Below are 21,571 nucleotides of genomic sequence, written 5' to 3'. Positions count from 1 at the left end.
TGTGATTTGTTGGTTTGTGTATTGTGTTTGTGTCATGGTTGTGTTTTTGAAACAAGCTCAGAGATCAGGCATGACTGACAACATTTTTTTGTGAAGTGCATGTCAGAGAATTTCCAGTCGTGTCGAAATGTGCAGAAACTAATTTGACTTTGTCGTCTCTTTCCTCAACACCTCCTCGCTCGTGCAGATGTAACCACAGGTACTGCCACATCTTTTATTTGCTCACTCACAGCCACAAACGTTGCAGTTAAATGAATTGAGACATATTTTACAATGATAACGATGGCAGATTTGAGAGTTGTCAAACTTAAAAAGAGGGTTGACTTGACTTCAGACTGAGGTACAAAGAAGAAATCTTCTTATATTCAGCTCGCTTGGTTTTATCTGATGTAGCAATTGAGCTAACATTATTTCCTTGCGTTGGTTGAAAATAGTGTCTCCAGCTGGCTTTTAATGTTTCCATCTGGCTGGTTGTAAAAATGAGAACCCAATAAAAAGTTTTTTTTTCATAAAAATACACTTGATGGCTACATACATGATATTGTGCTAAAACACTGAAAGATGACATGTCAGGCAAAAATCAGCATCCTCACATGAACATAAACTGGAAGCATTATATTACAATATAGAAATAGATAATCCTAACATTATAGATAGCTGTTTACTTTACATATTGGAGGATGAGCATCAATCTTCAGATAATGTGGGTTCAGGAGGTTTCAGGAGTATACACTTCAACGTTGGCCTAACTTCTGATATACAGTAGTAACATGCAAGAACAGCTCCCACACAGTGCAGATAAAGTATACCACCACTTGCTACTCTTCTCTATTCAGTCTTCTCCCTTTCTCTCCTTCATCAACAGAGGGCCCCCCTGTAGACCCACCTGAAGACAGAGTCGCTGTAAGTCATGTATTTCTGTTGTCCTCCATCTCTATTTCTTTGTTGATTGCCAGTTGACTGTTAGTTTTTGTCTCTATTTGTGTTACCTGTCTAGAAACAACAGAGCTGGATTATGTTTGTGTGTCGAATGTAATTGAATGAACCCAGTACAATAGGGAGATACAGCCAGGCTTTAGAAAATCCTGTGGTCAATAGCTTGTGGTGTGGTGTGCATTGTATGGAGGAGGTTTATTATTCTGTTTCTTCATTGTGCAGGTGTACGTGGTGGTGGGCATTGCTGCTGTCGCCTTCACCGGTTTTCTTCTAATGCTGGTTATTCTCAAGTTTGGAGGAAATTCCAAGTTTGGCATCAAAGGTAAGACGCCTGACTTTTATCTGAATCGGTGGCTTAAATCCTGGGAGAGGATAAACAATACAGAATTAATAACAAGAAGTGATGCCAATTTGTTATTTGTGGATGTCTAGATCAAAGCTTTGAGCTATTAAAATGTAACACGGATGGTTTCATGGATACATAAAAAGTACATTTAAAATAATTTGTCCAAAAACACCTAAATCAAAAACTAATTGCATAGAAGTGGAAGTAATAGTAGATCCTTCCAAACTGACAAGGCCAGCAAGGTTCAACTAAAAATGTTAATCACTTGAGCAACATGTAGTGAACATAATTCTAGTATATATGTATGAAAACTAGAGACCCGACCTTTAGTGCATTACGAAAATTATACATGTCCACTTTCTTTGATTTGTTATTTTAAGCTGTGCTTTGGGTTTTGCTTTATAGTTGTGAGTCACCCACTGATATCACCTCCACATTGCTAGATGCATGATTATTTTGTGATATAGAGTGACGTTGAGCTACATACACAGATTTATAGAAGTGAAGTTAAATCACGATAATGTTATTGATTTAGTTGTCTTGCTACTGAACTGGGGACTTTCTGCGTCATGGTATCTTTAGTTAGCTTCGGAGTTGAAGTCTGATTTTAAGATGGGATGGCTAGATGCATGATGTTCGGGTTATGAGGGGAAAAACAACAACTTGTTGCTCAGTTGCACGTCATTTTATTATATCATCACGTATCCATGAATCCATTCTGTTCAGCTGTTGTTTGAAGTCGTCTCTTCTGGTGAATAACACGCATGTTGACTAAACTGAATTCCTGAAGTCTTGTCGATGTAGAACTATTCTGTTGTGGTAGCCATTGTTGAAACACACTCTCCTCATCACTGACCATTTCCCACACAGTTTTCAAAAACACTTAAAGAACAAAGCGTGACTTCTGCAATGGCTACAAGCACGACTAATCTATTTCCTCTTGTCGTATTTGTCATGCTGACTTATTAGAACTGATTTGTGTCTGTGTCTCCTCATTTTTGCTCATTTTCATACTTCACTGTTAACGATAACACTTTCATCAGCCCTTCCTTTTCTACACACGTGATGAACGATTATGCTGTTTTGCAAATCCAGACATGTTCGAAAGGCGTTAGTGTTTTATTTCCATTGGCTCAATTTTGTTGTTAAAGTGATTCAAGCTGAACAAATATAGCTGTGCCAAAGTACATAACTTTGGTGCAGGAAGTGTTTTCCTTGGCTTTCCATTCAGTTGACTTTAGTTTAATTCATTTTGGTTGAAAAAGCACGATGAATTTATGATAAGCAACTGAAGAAATTTGAGTAATTTTGTGCTGTTTACAGTTGTTTTAGGAATGAATAATGTTTCAGTGAACCATTCACATTTTTGCAGCAGTGAAGGTTAACATCTGACATTAAAATGACAAAATCAAAAAGTTTGTGCCTTGTACGTGTGTGTGTGTGTGTGTGTGTGTGTGTGTGACTCTCAGTTGCACTGTTGAAATGTAGTATTTCGGCAGCGATTGATTTGTGCCCCCCTCAGAGAGGAGGCGTGCAGACAGATGGAGCAGCTAGCATATACATTGTGTGCATGTGCGTGTTTGTATTTATGGTCTCGTGTGGTTTCTTCTTTCTCCAAGAGGAGAGGTGAATGAGGTTTCCCTGAAGGAAATTATCTCTCTAATGCCTCTCAGCATCCCTTACATATCTGTATTTGTGTGTATGTGCTGTACGTCTAAGTATTTTTGCATGTGTGTACACTTCCACCACTCATCTTAGGTCACATTACGGTTTTGTCCTTCTGATTGCTCCCCTTGAGTCTTCATCCTTCTCTCTTTCCACTGTCGACTTCCTCTCCCCTTCAGTTCTGCCCTTACGCTTCACATACATCCAGATGTATGTGCCCTGCAGCATGTTGACATTGGTATGTGTGCGCGTGCAGAGAGAGAGACTGAGAGATAGTATAGTATGTATGGACAGCCCAGTCAGACGGAGAGTTGTGAGTAATCCGAAGCAACAGTTGTAGCCACATAACCGAAACCTCCACATATTCCCTATACCGGACTGATGAGCAAAGTTCATGTCAACACAACAGAAATATAGACGCAGATGACAGCACACTATCAGTGCTAACTGAAAACAAACAGCACTTTGTCATGGAAACATGGTCTTCCAAATCATAAACACATGCTCGCAGACGCACATGCACACCCCCACATGAACGAAGTCAGTGCTGGCGATGATGATGAACTTGTGATCAGAAAGTGTGAAGAGAGCGTGTCCTTGCACCATATTGAACAGGTGCGCATGAGAAAAGCTCAACTTGCCTCACTGACTCTGGATGAATTTCTGAGAGTCTGAGTTAAAAGCTGTAGCTGGTTCACATTACTTATATCGCTTGCATTATTCTGCTCCTGTCCAGGTCAATAAAAATGGGCAACAACTGGTGCAGAAATCTCTGCAAGCAATGAGAAGAAAACCAACACAGTAACAGCAACTTCGCCCACTCAGGTTGCATTGCATTAAAAACCAACATCATTGTATAAAGGAGGTTACTACATGCTCGGGAACACTTCAGAAACTTGTTGCCAGTAAACACAGTTCGCTGCATCTACAAATGTGAGTTAAGACTCTATGATGCAAAGCAAAAGATTATTTATATATGAGACATTAAGAAATGCCACCGACTGGACTGACGGTAGTCTGGCGCATTTGAAATTGTGTTTAGAAATCATGGACGTGGAGCTAAATTTAGGGTTTTTCTGGAATCATCGATATGTGGTGCACACAGCATTAAAAATCGAAAGCTTAAAAAGTATTTCTTTTTCCTAGAAACTATTGTCCCAGTTATTCTGGACAACCCTAAAATACTGCTGTGGATTATTTAGTTGTGGGTACATTTAAATCACTGCAAACAGTGAGGGTTATCTGGAGTAATTGGGGGCATTGTTTCCGTAGAGACATTCCACTCGGATCCATGTACAGAAATCATGGTCTGAAACTGGAAACAGCAGCTACTCAGGCTACATTTCACCTCACAGAATTTGGAGTTGTATCCCGGATGAGTCCTCTTCACCACAAACTGGCTCACAAGGAAAGTAATTTTGTGAAGTTCAAGTGCCAGCAGCTGTTACTGAAAATGAAGTGGATATGGGTACAGGAGGTTTATTCTGTACATGTCAGTGAAAGATGTGAGTTATTCACCCAGAAAGTCAAATTAAGATTTATTATAAGAGAGATCAAAGTACAATGTGTGAAAATGTTGCAGGTTGCAAAAAAAAAAAAAAAACTAAAGATTTGGACCCTGAGAAACAGAAAGAGTGAGCTGGCTGGCTTGAAATGGGACTGCTGGAAGCTTAACAGTTTCTACAAAATTACACGTAATGACCCTCTCAAAGTGACTGCTCAAAGAGAAAACAGATCAGACAGTGCAGGCAGAGGGAAGGACATAGCAGCGTCTATATATGTGTTGAAGCACCTGTAGGTGAAGAAAACGTCAACATAAACCTGAGTCCTGATACGGGAACAACAGAAATGTCAAGAAAGGGAAAAAAAAGAAGTGATTGAAAACAGTAAATGTGATGTGGAGATGGTCACAGATGGAACGGATGCTAAAATTGACATTTGACAAGAAAGCCAGCCAGGAAGTAAAGAGGGAGAGAGAGATTGAAAGAAAGCATAGAGGAGACAAAAAAGGAAGATACTTTAGTGAGAAAGCAGATGTGAAAAAGTGAGACGGAGTGAGGCGAAGAGGAAAAGAAAAGCTGACAGAGGAAGGAGAAAGTTCTCTCGTGTCCACTTATCAATGATTCATCATTAGTGCAGGTTTCAGTTTTCTTCTTGTTTGGTGGAGTTACACGCCTCCATCTCTCCCTCTCTCACATGCACACACAGCTCCTCACTGTTGATCGATCAATATGACACCCTCAAGGTCATCAGAGCTCTATTCTAGGCCCCGAGGCACTACAGAGAATGCTCAGCATACCCACCACCTCCACCTCCACCTCCACCTCCACCTCCTCTTTTTTTTTCCTCCTCTCCTTCTCCTTCCTCTTCCTACAGAAAAAAGCTTTTGCCTCCTCCTCTTTGAGGTTTTTGACGAATACCACCCACCCACTACGTTTTAGCACGGGGAAGCAAAAACTGAATGAGGTGAACCACAAAGTGAAGAGGCTGAAAAAAAAAAATCTATGATTCTGTATTTAGGACAGGGCTGAGTATCGAACCGCAATACTTTTAGTGCACAGACCGAAATGTGTCAGTGCAACAGTAGTATCAAAATGTGTCATAATATTCATAACACTCAAGCAATGTTCTTATATGGCTGCTTTGTGCATCAATACATTTGACCAGGTTTGAGTTATTTTGTTGAACAGGTCTTTAGCCATGCAAGCAGATACATCGTCGTGTGACCATGAATGTCTGAAAAAAATTGAATAGCAATGCATCTGATGGTTGTTAATATTTCAGCCTGGACTGACGAAACGTCTCCGTATTATCACCTGGATTGATTCAAACACTAATCTTTTTGATAGACATCTTGGAGCTTATTTCACTCTGGTATTTCAGTTGGTGTTGCGTGTGTGCGTAGGTATGTGTGTGGGTTTGTGTATGTAAACCTTAACAATAGCAGACAACAACATCCCTCATGTGCTTTCAGCCAATCATAAAGAAGAAGGATACATTTAAAGGTCAGTTGGTTAGAAAGTCTGGATGATGCCTGCCGGGGTAAAACTGACTTTCTTCCTTAGCAACTGTAACAACTTGTTTGAAGCTTGTTTCGGTTATTTGAGGTGAGCGGCCTCAAGCTGTGAGAACACTGAGTCACTGAAGCGCTGCGTTGAAGCTATAGATACTTGAACTGCAATGCAATTTAATCACTGTGCACCTGACAAGATACTGTGTGCAAATGACAATTAATATGTGTAAATTGGAGAAAAGGAGGCAGTTGCATAACATTGTTAACGCTGACAAAAAAAAACAAAAAACGACTTTCAATATTTTATAGCTTATAGCTGTCCTCAAAGGAAACTGTTTTGTCTTAACAATGTCAATGTGTTTCCAGATATCAGCAATTAACTTAATTACTACAATGTTATAATAGAACCGATCGTATATGAACAAGGAAAACCAGACTGCATGCTGGAATAGGCATTAACCTGATGTGACAGCAAGGGATACATACAGAAAAGGAGGCTTTGTTGTTGTTCTTATTATTTCACATGTTTTTCGAGGAATGGTTTGCAGATTTCTTTTTGTTGAAGAAAAAAAATCGAATGCCTATGGCAGATCCTGGGGGCAGTGACTGTTTTGAAGTGCTACGAAAATGGAAACTGCTCTTTTCCAAAGTAAAATGTCGCCAGCAGACCTTGTCTTTGCACTTGCATGACTTCAGCTTTTCTTTCTCTACACATTGCACTTCATAAGTGATTTTTGTTTTTTTTTACTTTGATATTCTGGTCTGTTCTTGTCCTGAGCTGGAAATGTTTTCAATTCAGGATTCATTCCCATATTTTAGTCAGAAAAACACAAAATATCAGTGTTTATTATAATGTAAAGATCCAGCTCTAACAGGCAGGGCATCATATTGTAGCCGTTTCCTAAACAGTGCTTCTTTAATGTTTGTACAAAACTTGAAAAAAGTAATCTCAGAAATGTTTTAGATATTGTCGTTAAATAGCAATTTGCTGGAAACAGGTGTCATTTAAAGCACTCTGTTCAATAGACTGACGACAAGTGCTCTAATCACCCACACTTCAAACCTTCTTACACCTGACTGAACAAACACACACCGCTCACAGTGCATTCATTTGTCTTTGATTCAGGCTTTCACACTAAAAAAATATGGCAGATGATTTCTGCAGAAAATGGTTTCTGTACAAATGGATTGCAAGAAATGAATCCCAGTTGTAATAGTAGCTTTAATCGCCATCTAAAGTACACACAGAGTGATTTCGTTTTATATTTCAGAGGAGGTGAAAGCACCCGAAATCAGACAAAGAGAACAATCAAAAGCCTTAATGGACTATTTTAAAAAGAGGAAATGTTGGTGGCCAGAGTCAGAGAACATGAAGATAGTTGCCATCAGTTGACATCTCTCTCTCTTCTCATCTTTGTCAGGGAGTCTATTGTGCAGCCGTATATCATTTCCTGTCTTGTATTGGTCAGCCTGACCTTTACGAACAGTCAGAGCAGTGAAAAATTAGATAGTTGAAACTGGGAGTGCAGTGTGGGAACAGAACATTATGCACACGTACAATCTGTGCAGGGCACAGCTGAAATTATTACGGAGCAGAGGAGCTAGAATTTGTTTCCATTTTAAAATACGGGGGGCTTTTTAAATCTGATTATTCTCCACTTCAAAAAGGAAGCACACTTCCCATCGATGACCACATGCATATCAGACAACATAAATGGACTTTAAATGGTCATACAAGGAAACCGGGGCACCGCAAAGCTTTGTCAGCACATGCACTATCTGCATATATCTACATATTTAGGACATAAACGATATCAAAGTCTAGGATGTGTGGTTTTCTGGCGGCAGCTGTAATTTATTAATGGAAGTCTTTTTCCTTTAATGGCATTTCCAAATGTCTGTCTGCTCCTGTGACTATGGGTTGACTGTCGTGTAATGATTACATAAACGTTGCGACTGGCCACAAAATGGGGGCTTATATTTAATTGTTGGAAAGTATTTTATCAAAAACATCAGGCTGTCTGTCTCAAGGCAAGTATCCTGATATTCTCTTGGCAGCACAGTTAATATCGTCAGTGCCGCTGTTCCCTTTAAACACGGCTGAACTCAGTTGTGCAGCATACGAAGAAAAGAAGAATCTTCACAATTCAATTTTCTCAGAAACACAAACAGGTACTGCCGATGTTTACATGGAGGCCAGTGGTTTTATCATAACAAACATTTCATCTAACAAAATGACTTTCATCTACCAGACACACGGCAAGCGGCACCTCGTAATATATACGCACACAAGGCCTTCAGCTACTTTTCTGTCAGCCTTAATGGTTGTGAAGAGACAAAACACACTCTCCAAATCCCTTTATGTATCGTGGCCGTACAATGAAATGTACCGGGATGAATTTGGAGTTGTATTTGTCAGAGGTGGGATAAAGACATTTATTTGCAAGTTAGTAAGTAATGAAATGCAAATATTTACAAAAGATCTGTACTTTTTGTTAAGGCTAAGGCAGAAACGCCGCGGTGTTGAGTAGCAGCCTAATTTTTGGTCACAACCCGCGGGGGAAAAAAAACAACCTGAAAATGAGATGAACAGCTGAAGTTGTGACATGTTGAATACATTGATCTGACATGTTATTCAGGACGATCACAATGATCATCCTAAAATATTCATTTGTCACATGAAACTGACATGAAGCAGCAAACTGACAGCGTTAACAATAATTAGCTGCAGCTGATACAACGTGCAGTCTGTCATGTAAATCAGCAGAAGAGAGAAATCTTCTTACCTCAGTGTTTTAATGTCCAAATGCAGTGATGGAACAATGCTTAGATCTTTTACTTAAGTAAAAATAGTAATACTACAGTCTGTGTGTTTTAGCAATGAAATATATTTAAAGTACCAAAAGTAAAAGTACTTATTATGCAGAATAATGTACATGATATTATTGAATTATATCACTGTAAAATGTATGTATCACTTGTTGCAGCTGATAAAAATAGGATTCATTTTAATCATTCTGATTAGTTGATTATATTACAATCAGAATATGTTAAGTTACTAGTATCTAAAGCTTTAAAATTACTTAATGCAGCAAAAAGTAAATTTCCCTCTTTGAAATACAGAGTAAAGCATAAAGTGGCCATTTGTATCTGTCCATTTTCTGTAACTGCTTATCCTTATCGGAGTCCTGGGGGGCTGCAGCCTACCCCAGCTGGCAGGGCACACCGTGGACAGGTGGTCACCTCATCACACTGTACATAAAGTAGCATAAAATAGAAACATTTAGGCAAAGCACAAGTACTGCAAAATTGTACCAAAGTACAGTCAAATAAACTTTCCACCACTGTCCGCATGTGGTAATGTGCTTGTGTGTGTCACCAAACCTCTACACCTTTCCATCCTGTCAGATCAATTCATAATACTAATACAACAATAATCTGATGTTTTTGTATTATATATTTTACTTTTTGGACTTTTGACTCTGTCTAATAAAGTCATCGGTCCATACCTCTAGTATTTGTGTTAAACTTACTGTATGCTACTGTGTTTTTCTCCTCAGACAGTGCGACAGTGTGTTGTTATTCAAGGTCCTGCTGATCGCTCAGTAAATGTCACTGCTGCCAGAGACTGTGTACACGCTGCATCAACGTGCCTTTTTCTTGGCAGTACAGTAAATGTCTATATGATAGGGTCTATGTTAATGAGGCTTTAGCTATTGATCAACACCTACTGTAGTCCAGCTGCACTGCACTGGCAGATACTCAAGAGGCCAAGAGAGAGAGATACACACACACACACAGTCTCCAAAGTCCACAGTTTTCCTGAATATGTATGAGAGTTGGCAAAGACGCATGCCAATATCATTTACTGTATCTGGCTTGTTGTGGTGTATATATTTGTGCATCTGTACATTTATAGGGAGGGAGAAAAAGAGAGAGAGAGAGCGGAGAAAGCAGCAGCAGTACTGAGCGATTGGGAACAGCACTATAACAGATAGAGGTTTTATTGATTGATCAATTGATCGTTTGCCTGTCCAGACAGAGCCAGGATGCCTCTGTCTTCTTGGCCCTGCCTTCCCATCACTGCCTAATGCAAAGTTCAGCAGTTCTGCTCTGCAGTGTGCGTGTGTGTGTGTGGTAAAATAGATTTGTGAAGAATAAAAGAAAATGAAGGCCAGAGATAAAGCGAGAAAACGTGAGAAATGAAGTCGGTTTGTAAATGTGTGTTTTTGTGCGTGCCTGAGAAGCTGTCAGAGTACTTTGGTTTGTTTTTTTTTGTTTTTCCTCATGGATACGTGTTCACACCTGCAATTGTATTTCACCATGTTTCCTTTTCAAAACAACCAGATCTTCTTTATCCTACAGTAGAAATGCTTGAAGCTCCGGAGACTCATCAACCCAGTTAGATTTATTAGTTGTCCAGTCAATACTCCAAACCAAACAGAAGCTGACAGAAAAAAAAAACAACTGACGTAATTTCCTGAGAACGTACTGTATGCTGATTAAACGGACAGATGTTACCCAGAATACGGTAAAAATGTTGAGTAATAGAACATTTTATTTGGTGTTGCACAAAAAGCAAACGGCATGTAGCCTTAAAGTTTAACTCTGATTAAGAGTTCTCGTGAGAATTACATGCTACGTTTGAGTGAAAATTCACAACGCTACTGACAGACAGTGGGTGGATGTCTGTGTGTGTGCGTGTGTGTGTGTGTGTAAAGAACGCAGAAAATGAGCAACAAATGATTGTGACAGACAGTTGAAAGAAAATGTGAAAAATAGAAAGAAAGCATTCGGTTTGTACGTGTTTGTGTGTGTCTGACAGGGAGGAGAGGAAGTATAGAAGCAAAGACAGGCCGTCAATCAGCCCTGATTGTTTTTCCTCATGTACAAGCTCGTGCTCATACCTGTATGATGTGTGTTAATGTTCAGAAACAACCACCCCGTCCTGATGCTACAGCACACACTGCGTGTTATAGCAGCTCCAGAGAGCAGCCAGTTGGATTTATTACTGTGTCCACTCCATGGTCCAGTGCCAAGACCTACCGTTTTGCTGAGCTGTCCATGGGTTTCTTCGCTGACATAAGACAACTCATGAAAAATACTCACAAGCCAAGCAGTCTGAAGCTGACATGCACAGAAAAACAAACGTATGTCCTGAGAAAAATGATGGATAAACAGACAGATGGTGTTCGGAATATGTCAAAACAAAGAGGAAAAATATGTCTTTGTGTACTGTACATATATGGGAGCAATCTTTATAGCTAGAGTAAATGAAGCACATTTTAATCAGTGCTGTATCATGCAAATGTTTTTTTTTTCTTCCAAAATCCACATTCAAATCAGTCGGACTGAATACAAATGAGCAAATGTGCTGCAACTAAATGCGATAATTAATGTAATATTCATGCAAAATGTATTCATATCTTTAAAGAAATCAGTGATGCCAGAACTGGGCAACAGCTGATGCCCCATGTGACTCTCACAGCTGTTATTTTACTGTCTATAGTCAAAGTCCAACGTGTGTGAGAACGAAGACGGAGGGAAAGGCGACTAAAATGAACCGAGGAGCTGAAAGGACGTTAAATCATCGTTAAGTGCAGTGAAGATATTAGTTTGCAATTGATTGAAGGTTGCTCAGTGTTGCATGTTGACACTTTTCCTGTGCAAGGACACTTTAGAAGGTTTGATGAATAGTCTGTAGTTGCGTGTAGCGCATGGTGGTTGTGTGTTTAGAAGGTGAGAGACAAAAAGCAAGTGTGTGTGTGTGAGAGAGACACACACACACAGACAGAAATCACCCATGTCTGTGTGCGCGTCTAGTTGTCAGAAGGTCTGTAACACGGTTGACTTCCGTTGCCCATTGCCTGTTGTTGCCACGGCAACCTGCGTCATTGCCAACCTGCGCTGCTCCAAAACTAAATCATTATCACTATAGCCGAGTCTGGGAGGGGTAGTGCATCACTACCTTCAGACGCACACACGCATTTGAACACACAAAGTGACACCTGGGACTGACTAAAGTCAGATGTGAGCAGACACAAACGCAGACGTCAAAATCGTAAAGCCCGAGTTCATTACTGCATCATGCCGCCTCAAGCTGTGAGCTCTCTTGCCCGATTTATTGGCTTTGTTTATGAAGTGAGTCATAGGATGGAAAACATTTTTCACTCCTCCTACAAGGATTAACGATGACTGGCAGCCAGACATGACATTGATATGGATTTTTCAGGTTAAAAAAAGTGTAACTTTAAATCCGGGCGGCGTGCTCCTTTGAGATACTGAGCATCAAAAAGCTGACACATCAAATGCCAGTGTGTATTTCTTTTGAAATATTTAACAGCAAGTAAAACAACAGGCAGCTGCTGGTATAAACAATATAACAGGTGCTAGGATGCAAATAGTAGAGAAGAGAAGAACTGTCTGCATACTGCGACTAATGCTACTGTACATTTGATTTTAATTCATATCTGACACCAGTGGATTTACACAACTGATCAATAACACACTAGAAAATATTGTGTTAACTATGTCTTCCTGAACTCATGGTGATTTCTTTACTTCAGTTTGGTCTTAAAGTTTCAGTGCTATTTTTCCATGATAAATATATACATCTATATTACTGTATGTTCTAGTCTAAAGCTGCATCCTTCCTGGACTGATGAAGTTATGTCTGCAGTTAAGAAGTTGGGCCCTGACCCAATTCTGGCTTTGCTAAATGCATAAACCATCACACGGAAACCTTCTGCGATAGCAATAAACCCTTCTGATGTTACATTCCTCCACTGGGTTCTGGGATTGTTAACACATAAAACCAAAGCACACCTACACAAGTATCCAAGCCGAATCATTGTAGCTTAGAGTCCCGATACAAATAAGAGCCTGGTGGATCGTTATTGGGTATGTGAGACCAGGACAGTGAAGAATCTCAGGATACTTCCCTCAAGAGGGACATAATGTGGGGGTTGGTCTTTGTCATAGTAAAGTGAGTGTTAGTGAGGAGTTTTCTTGGTTACTCTTTAGTCCACTCCAGATCTCCACATTTGTCTCTCAATTTTCCACAAAATAGAAATGAAAAACCCAGCTGAAGAGGAAAAGCAGGTTGTTGTTTTTGGCTCGCCTCGACCTGTCCTTTATCATCGAGTGTCAGCTGCCTGGAATGGTTTTCTCCTTTACATTCCCATCCTGACAGACGTCTCAGCCATTACTTGCCTGGTCTTACTTTATTTCCGCTGCACAAGCTCCATAATTACACATCCTTCTTCCTCAAACCTGCAGAACTAGTGGAGATAATGTTTTTGGGACAGGACGTAACAAGCATGTTTGTGGTTACTTTATGATTAAATTGTTATGTGGTTGTTATTGTATGTTTTTTTCATTAGTGCTGTTTCGGTACCCAGACTCTCCGAGCCTCTGACCCTCATTAGTTTTTTGCATGGGAGCTACAATGTACCTCCTGTAGCTCTTACGCTAATAATTTGACTCCAGTTTAAGGACCCATCCAGAATTACATCCTTATATATATCTTCACCTGAAGATTTATATCACTTGTCATAAATCTGGGCAGCTGTACACGTACATTGGTTATGATAATATTACTTATGATCAAAAACTAGCAAGCTGACAATTTGCTAACACTCAGGTTTCGTTACTGTCTATCAGGAAACTCTGGAGAGATGAGAAGCCAGAGGACATCGGAGGAATCATTTTTTTGTCCATTAAATATGATCTTGTTTGACCAAAATAAGCGTTACAGAGTTACATCTTGTAAGAACAGACATACAGGGAGCAGAGTGTGAATGACAGAGGCACCATGTATCAGATTGCGCATCTGTGTAGCATGAAAATGATTTAAAATGTGTGATTTTATTCCCTCGAAAACACAGTGGGAGATACAAGGGCAAACAATGTGTTGTCCAAATGATTCTAAAATTCCTATTGTGCTAGCTAGGCATTTGCATCACATCCGTGCAGCAGGAAATCAATACAACTGCAACGAGACTCCGAGGACAACGCGTTACATAAAATTAAACTAAAACCACTGCTGAGACACACCTGGAATTTGAACTTTTATTCTCTTTATACCTTGTTTACATCACCGCTCATCCGTCTGATGTTCTGCGAGACGCGGATCACTGCTCTCTCCAACACTTTTCTCAGTTTTTTTGGTGACATTTCTCATTTTCTGTCAGATATTTGGAATGCATTTGAACCTTAATGCCACATCCAGCAGAGAGCTTTTATTTCTTTTGGCTGGCTCAGCCTGTGTCGTAAACTGCCTGGTTGGTAACGCACACATTTAATCCTCCAACACAGATAAGGCTGCTATGTTTAGCTGGCATTGACTCCCCCAGTGACATGCCAGGTGTTGGTATCAGCCTGTAGTTTTACAAAGACACGTGCGGCTGATTATCTTTTATGAATAATATATGTGTGTCTTTGCACGAAACTTGAAACAGTTGGATACGTTGAACAGCTCATTGTACTCTCTGGTATGAGGAAGAAATGTATGAGTGCATCATCGATTGGGGCGCAGTGGGAAGGTTGAAGGCTTTAAAGTGGAGTTCAGATGTGTGTACGATCAATGAGTTCATTGTTCATGTTTTGGTAAAAGGTCACTTCACCCCTGCTGTGAGTAAATTGTTCATTTTTTTTAAACAAATAAGCACTTTACTGGGAAGCTTCTCTGCTGTGGATTTGTGTAAAATATCAGAGTGACTGTGACCTTTGCTGTGCAGTTAATAAATAAATATACTTGACATTATCAGGCGTAGAGATGGCGGAGTGTGTGTGCACCAGTTAAACTATTGGATTTACCCATGTACAGTAAAGTATATAATCTTGATCTATCCTCAGAGAGATGATGCTGTAAGATACTAGTAGCACACTGGACATGTAGCATGACTTGTTTTGTCATACAACTGACTTACCTTGGGCTCCATGGAGTTCAAACTATGGAGACCACAGCTGGAGCAAGTCGACCTTTTGATAGAAGAAGTGATAGTGGTCTCTGAGATCCCCAAACTGCAAAACATAAAAACAGATTTATTATTAGTATTAATTTATTCTGCACCACAACTCATAAGTTTAACTATAAAAAACTTCCACCACCACTGAGCATATAAGATCAGTTTTCAGCTCAATGCTCGTGCACATAGACACATTTTCAAAACCTACACATCGATAAAATGAGAAACAAAAAAGCACCAACAAGAGTAGCTGGATACTTCAGCAAACATCAAGGATTTAGGTAACCATATTAAAAAGCATACATACTAACAAAATGCACTTCCATATTAGGTCTCAACATATCGTGCTTCCACTGTCTATTTAATCTACCCAACATCTGCACTGCCATTAAGCAGGCCACCCTTCCCCTCGAGGAGTGTCTGAAAATGGGAAGCTGCAGGAAAGAGCTCTACAGATTTAAAAAAATCTAAAGCTGATGCCCCGCTGTTCTTTTTAAAACCATCTACAGTCTTTATTTTTCAAAAAATCAAAAATTTAGTCCAGTTACACTTATCAAAGCTTCAACACCCTTTCAAGGTTGTACTATATCTCATATTCTCTGTGCAGCTTTCTATCCTAAACTCTAGTTTATATGTGTGGCTACAGTTGTTACTGTTATAATTATGAGTAGAGATGATCTGGTGGAAATGCAGGGGTTAATTAGTGACCCTAACGTACATTCTGAAGCATGGGGAATTGCAGCTTCAGCAGTGATTAATGAGGTCCTGCATCCCAGATGTTTTCACTAGATGTGTTCAAATTCCAACTTGACACAGAAACCAACAAGGAATTGTTTTAAAAAGAAAAGTGATAAAATTGGAAATAGAAATTATTCTGAGGGGGTCATGGCTGGATCAGACTGTGAACTACAAATTTAAGGTGTGGTTCTGATACATGCTGTGTGTCCACGTTAAATACAGAGCTGGCGTCACTCTGCAGAAATGGTGAGAGGTTCTGCTGAGTTTTAAAGGTGCTCCTGAAGTTAATCTCTTAAAGTCACTGTCTGACCCAGTCTTGAGTTGTCACGATCATCATCATCACGGCAATCAATAATGTTAGGTGGTCACACACAGCTGATTTTCTGATTTCTGTGCTGTTCACCAACCACTACGGTGGTTCTGGTGTGGAACCAACTGGATTAAAGCCAGTGAGTTTCAAATAGTGATGGTGTATTTTCAATACATATTTCTCTTGAGCTGTTTTTCAAAGACTATAGAAGTGTAAAAAATAGGCTACATCAAATTAGTTTCATTTGTAATTTCTCATATTGTCACCTCGTCTCTCGCTCTGCTTGATTAAATAGGTTAATCCGTCGACGAGGGAATGTTCGGTCTGTTGTCGAACCTCTGTTTGTTTCCTACCATGTGCTCTCTTGCGCTATTCGTTTTGTGTATTCATGTTTTTGAATAACTCACAGTATGAACCAATGTGTAATCCCTTCAACTAACCCAGCGTACAGTAAAACTGTATACTCATCCAAGTCATGTACCAAGCTCTTGATGCAACTCTGATCCACCATGACTCTGACTCCATCACCACCGCCAACACAGCTTTGCATTCAAAAATAGGTAATCACACTGCTATTGGTGGGCCTGACAGCAGTTCAGGCATACATGAGCCTATATATTTCCAGATATTATACATTCTATATTGCATTGTATTGCCAAGCATATTGACTACAAGAAGGGGTGCTGCTCTGTTGTGAATAACACTATGCGAATTTACTAAACCTCTCTGTTCTAATACTAGATTTTTTAACCCAGAAAGTCTTTACTCACAGTCTGTAGATCTAATGAAGGGTGGAAAAACAATACAAGGATATTAACATACAGTTTTATGTGAAAAATTAGCATAAAACCTGAGCACGACATGATGAAATTACATTATTTCAAGCACATAGCAAAATGCCTTGTGTTCTTTCTCCATCCTAGTTTAACATTATGAAAACAACCTTTATAACAGCTGTTTTTTTATTATTATTATTATTATTATTATTATTCTATTATTATTATTATTATTATTATTTTACACTTGTGTTGTTTTCTTGTTTTCTTTTGTTACAGTCGTTTTGTTTTTTTGTTGTTTATGTTTTTTGTGTTTCTCTTCAGGCTGTGCATTGTTTCAGAACATCCCAGTGGAGGTGGTCTCACGCTAACGGAGACGGACACACAAGAGACTAAAAGAAAGAGAGAAAGATTGTGTGTGTGTGTGTGTGTGTGTGTGTGTGTGTGTGTGTGTGTGTATAAAAGAGAGTATGAGAGGAGAAAGAAAAATAGAAAATGGAAGATAAAAGGGAGACGGCCGTCCACATATCCATCAAACAAAATATAATATATAAATAATTTAGGGAGTGGACCCTGCAGGGGGTTACAGGACTGTGCAAACAAACACACAAACAATGGCGAGGTGTCCATTTTCAACCTCTAAAGGTAGAAGAACCAGGTAGAGCTCTGGGATGCAGCAGCCTGATCAACCAATCAGAGATAGCCTTCAGAGACACATAAAAGCCTTCCATTGGATGAATTATTCAGATCAGAGGGACAGAGACAGCCATTAACCTACATTTTGCCCACCTCTAACACATCCAACCGTCTGCACACACACACATACTGCTGCAGATTAAGGCACCTTGACTACTGAGTTTGCACATTATCCCTCAGCCCCTTGGTGCTCATATAGACGCAAGCCGTTCTCACACACTTACAATCCTTACTTTGTAAACAATGCTGCGTTCAGGGTCTTGTTTCAATTCAGACCATCTTCCCTGTCTTACCCGCGTGTAATAATACCAAATCCAAACACTCAGACATTCAACCGCGGTACAGGCTCTCGGTGATCCTGCTGAACTGAAAGAACAGCAGAACTGTCTGAAGAAGTTTTCAGGTTCATTAAAATTGAGTAACCAAGACTACTTTGTAGACTTGGGGGAGAAAAAATGGCTTTGAAGAAAAACAGTGATTTTGTTTGAATTTGGCAGCAGCTTTCCGTTAACGTAGCCTGCGCCGCTGCAAGTCACAGTTAGGAAAAGTAATAAAAGTGATCAGAGTGCATTTTAGAAGAAAAAAAAAGACTTCGCTTCTAATTGCCTCGCTCTTGTGCGCAATAAATGCTAAAAAGGATAACTACGTGATGAGTTGGGCAGGTTTCTGAAAGTCTTTTATTACAGACTGTTAACACCAGGACTGGCAGAGCATACTGCCAGACTGTTTGGGGAAGCACTGTGCTCTCAAACTGCCATGTAACCATCAAATTAGTTTTGCAGGTATTCACCACACCTGTCAAAACATCCAGCACATCCGCCACAAAACAAATTTATTTTCCTCCCCCTCTCCTGCCAACAGCTCTGTTATAGCAGAAAATTAGTGGCTGTATAAATCAAAGTATGTCGTGGTTTTTAGGGAGAGAAATGTTTTTACAGTGCGAGATGTTACACGCCTTGTGTGTAACTCCTGTAACTTTGGGTCCAACACTGACACAAACACACAAGATCATAAATCGAAGTCTCTCTGTTAAATTAATCATCTCTGAAAAAGACAGATGCAGTCATGCATGCACATCTGTCTATAATAGTACACGTGCACACTGTCACACATTTTTACTGCGCATAGGAAACCTACATCGTTTGCGCTGCACTTCAATCTTTTTCCAATCTGTCCATGTTGCTCACATGATATAGTGCTGTACATCTCAGTTACATTATGGAGACAGATAAATGCTTATATTCTCAAATGTGCACATAAATTAATAATAACATGCACATGTCAAGTGCTTAAGTGCATCACGTATGCACGGCACATCCACATGTACTGTAGGTAGCATTTTGCGGCAGACAGTCCTCCATATGTGCACATATCAATTCAGTATGTGGGATGACTTTCTTTCGCTGAGTGCTGGTTGAGATTGAGGTCAGGGCAGATGTATGGGACATATTTGATTAGGAGGGCTATAGGGTGAAAAAACAGACACTTTTGCTGGTGTGGAATGTGGGTACAAACCCAGACAGCCAAACTGTTGCAGCAAATTTAATCTGAAATAAATAAATAAAAAAAGACCATCTTGTGTTTTCAGATGGCTGATGTTTTTAAATCACATTATCTTAAGTGTGTGCACTTGAGAAGCCTCTGCATCCATTAATGAGAAAAAAAGGGGGCTTTGCTCTTTCCCTGATATATAGTCTAAAACTTCACATTTCAAATCGTGTTCATTGACCATACTGTGGTGTGATAGCTGTTTAAATTGCACTTAGTGTATATACTTTACATTTACTTTAAGTTTAAGAGTTCATTTCTTTGCTGTACTGTTTTTTAAACATCTTCCGTTATGGTGGTGTTTTTTTTTCCCCAGGGAAATGATAAATTAGTGTAACACTTTGCTGTAACACTACCAGCTTTTTGAAACCTTTGGATGTGAGAATTAGGGAACTGTCAACAAAAGGGGGGCATATGATTGGTTGAACTTTCACAGTTTCGTTTGTGGATTTAGTTCACTTGTAAATCCATAAGAAAATTATTACAATGCTCATAATCAGACCAGAAACGCACACTACAATCCCTCTGGGGCTCAGAAAAAGAGAAAAATAGTCAATCTACCAAAGTGCTAATTAGGCATCAGAAACCAAATAACATCAAAAACCTGCCCGAGTGAAGAAGGTTTAAGAAATGTGACAAAATAAATGAATACAAACAACAGGTGAATAAAATCAATATAAACAGGCAGTAATTAATGATAAAAGTCAAAGTAAATAGAGGGGGAAGATTGGAGAGCGTTGGTGTCTTTGTGTTTGTCCATGCATCAGTATGTGTGTGTGTGTTTATAAGAAAGAAAGAAAGAAAGAAAGAAAGAAAGAAAGAAAGAAAGAAAGAAAGAAGTGAGGGAGGGAAAACTTCAACCAGTCTGCATCTGAAATAATCAAAAATTGTAGCTTCATCAGCAACATGAATGTAACTTTCATGATTAAAAGTGGTTGTAGGTTATAGTTAAAGTTATGTTGTTTCTTTTTTTTTTACAATATAGTACATATATTACAACCTGATCATTTACAGTCATTCTTTAATGCATTAATTAATATCTAGTGCACTAGCACTAGTATTTAAACTTTATGAATGAAAAAGGAGAATGGACTGAACGTTCAGAGACCTAAATATCAGGCTTATACACATGGGAAGATACACAAACAGTAAAAATGAACTCTTGTGTCCACAGTATAAAGCAAAGTGACTAGCTAAGCTAACCAGATAGGCTTATAATTAGCAGACAGACATGAGAGTAGCATCAATTTTGTCTGATTCACTACAGAAATCAATCAAACTATTCCTTAAACACCAAACTATTCCTTAAAAAAAGAGAACACAAGATTTACGTTCATGTCAGGTCAGGATTTGCCCTGGGAGCTACATTGAGATAATAATAATATTCATTTGCAAGCTAACTTTGGTCCAGTATTTTCCTGTATTTCAACAAGCTATATATTTCAGGCATTTTTTATTCTTCAACATTGGGTTCGGCTAACCACTGTTTCTCTGTACAACAGTATGACGCCGTTCAGAAGCTATAAGTTATTGTCCCGCAAACCCTGATAATTCCTATTATAAATACTAGGCTATTTTAAGCACATAATTGCACATAATTGTACATATTTCATGTTTGACCATTGTAAATTGCATAATTTTAGATTTTCTTGGAAATGTTTCGAGCTAAAAAGTGTGAAAATGCTAACACTGGGTCCAGACAGCACAGAATAGGCTTTGAACTGAAAGTGAATGTTATTTTATGTTTTATCTTTATTTTATTTGTCCTTTTTACTTTCTTTGTACATTCTCATTACACAATATTATTGTTTTGTAACTGAACTGTTATCGAGTGCCTGTTTTACCTTCATGTGTTTGTGACAGACATTACCATACCTTATTTTTCCATGTGTCTCCCATCTGCAATGGTATGTCCCCTAGTAGCTACTACAGCCTCGATTTTAAAGAAACAATACATTTAGGTAAATGCACATTGACAACCTTTACCTCGCCACCACCAGGATACAAAAAAAAACATGTCTTGAACTTGTTATAAGTCATGTGATATTCATCATAAAAGCAAAATACAGGAAAAACAGTTACATTTGGATTGACATGGACATTTTGGCCATGATCCTCTTCCACAAATGTATTTTGGCATTAAAGCTGCGTTCAAGAGGCTGTTCTGTATAATTGTTTAAAAGGCTCATTTGAAAACGATATTTCCTTCTTCAGAAGAAAGACAGTTTTTTTTTTCAATAAAAGAAATCATTTATTTGTGTCCCTCGTGTGTAAATGTGTCTTCTTCATCTTAAAGTGCAAAAGCTTTTAGGTGTGCGTCTGTGTGTCAGTGCATATTTTGTATTCCTTTACTTATCAGTACAAGAGGTTTAGTCAGACACTTAAATGAAACTGAATATATCTGTGGCCATTCCGGCTTTGAAATCAATGCCACATCCAAATCCAAACCTCTTCTATTGTCCTTTTTTCTGCAAATCATCTGTTCCTTCTGTGTTTCTTTGACACTTTTTGTCCATTTCTTAACTGTAGGCAGCAATAAGGTTTCAAGTCATCAAGGCTTTTTCCTTTTTTACT

The 21,571-nt window shown here is 39.0% G+C and overlaps 1 protein-coding gene across 4 annotated transcripts in view; it reads left to right on the top strand.

The window, feature by feature from the left end:
* Nucleotides 1–21,571, top strand: part of ntrk2a (neurotrophic tyrosine kinase, receptor, type 2a) — a 74,987-nt gene that overhangs the window by 16,770 nt on the left and 36,646 nt on the right. For all 4 annotated transcript variants that reach the window (XM_019259903.2, XM_019259906.2, XM_019259905.2 and 1 more), the window contains exons 11-13: nt 188–199; nt 866–903; nt 1,159–1,258. In XM_019259903.2, coding sequence (XP_019115448.1) covers nt 188–199; nt 866–903; nt 1,159–1,258 — 150 coding nt within the window. The remainder of the gene's footprint in view (nt 1–187; nt 200–865; nt 904–1,158; nt 1,259–21,571) is intronic.

The sequence above is a fragment of the Larimichthys crocea genome, chromosome III (genome assembly GCF_000972845.2).
Source record: "Larimichthys crocea isolate SSNF chromosome III, L_crocea_2.0, whole genome shotgun sequence".
Classification (NCBI taxonomy): domain Eukaryota; kingdom Metazoa; phylum Chordata; class Actinopteri; family Sciaenidae; genus Larimichthys; species Larimichthys crocea.
The sequence above is the reverse complement of the archived record's forward strand: the minus strand, read 5'-3'. Positions and strand labels throughout refer to the sequence as shown.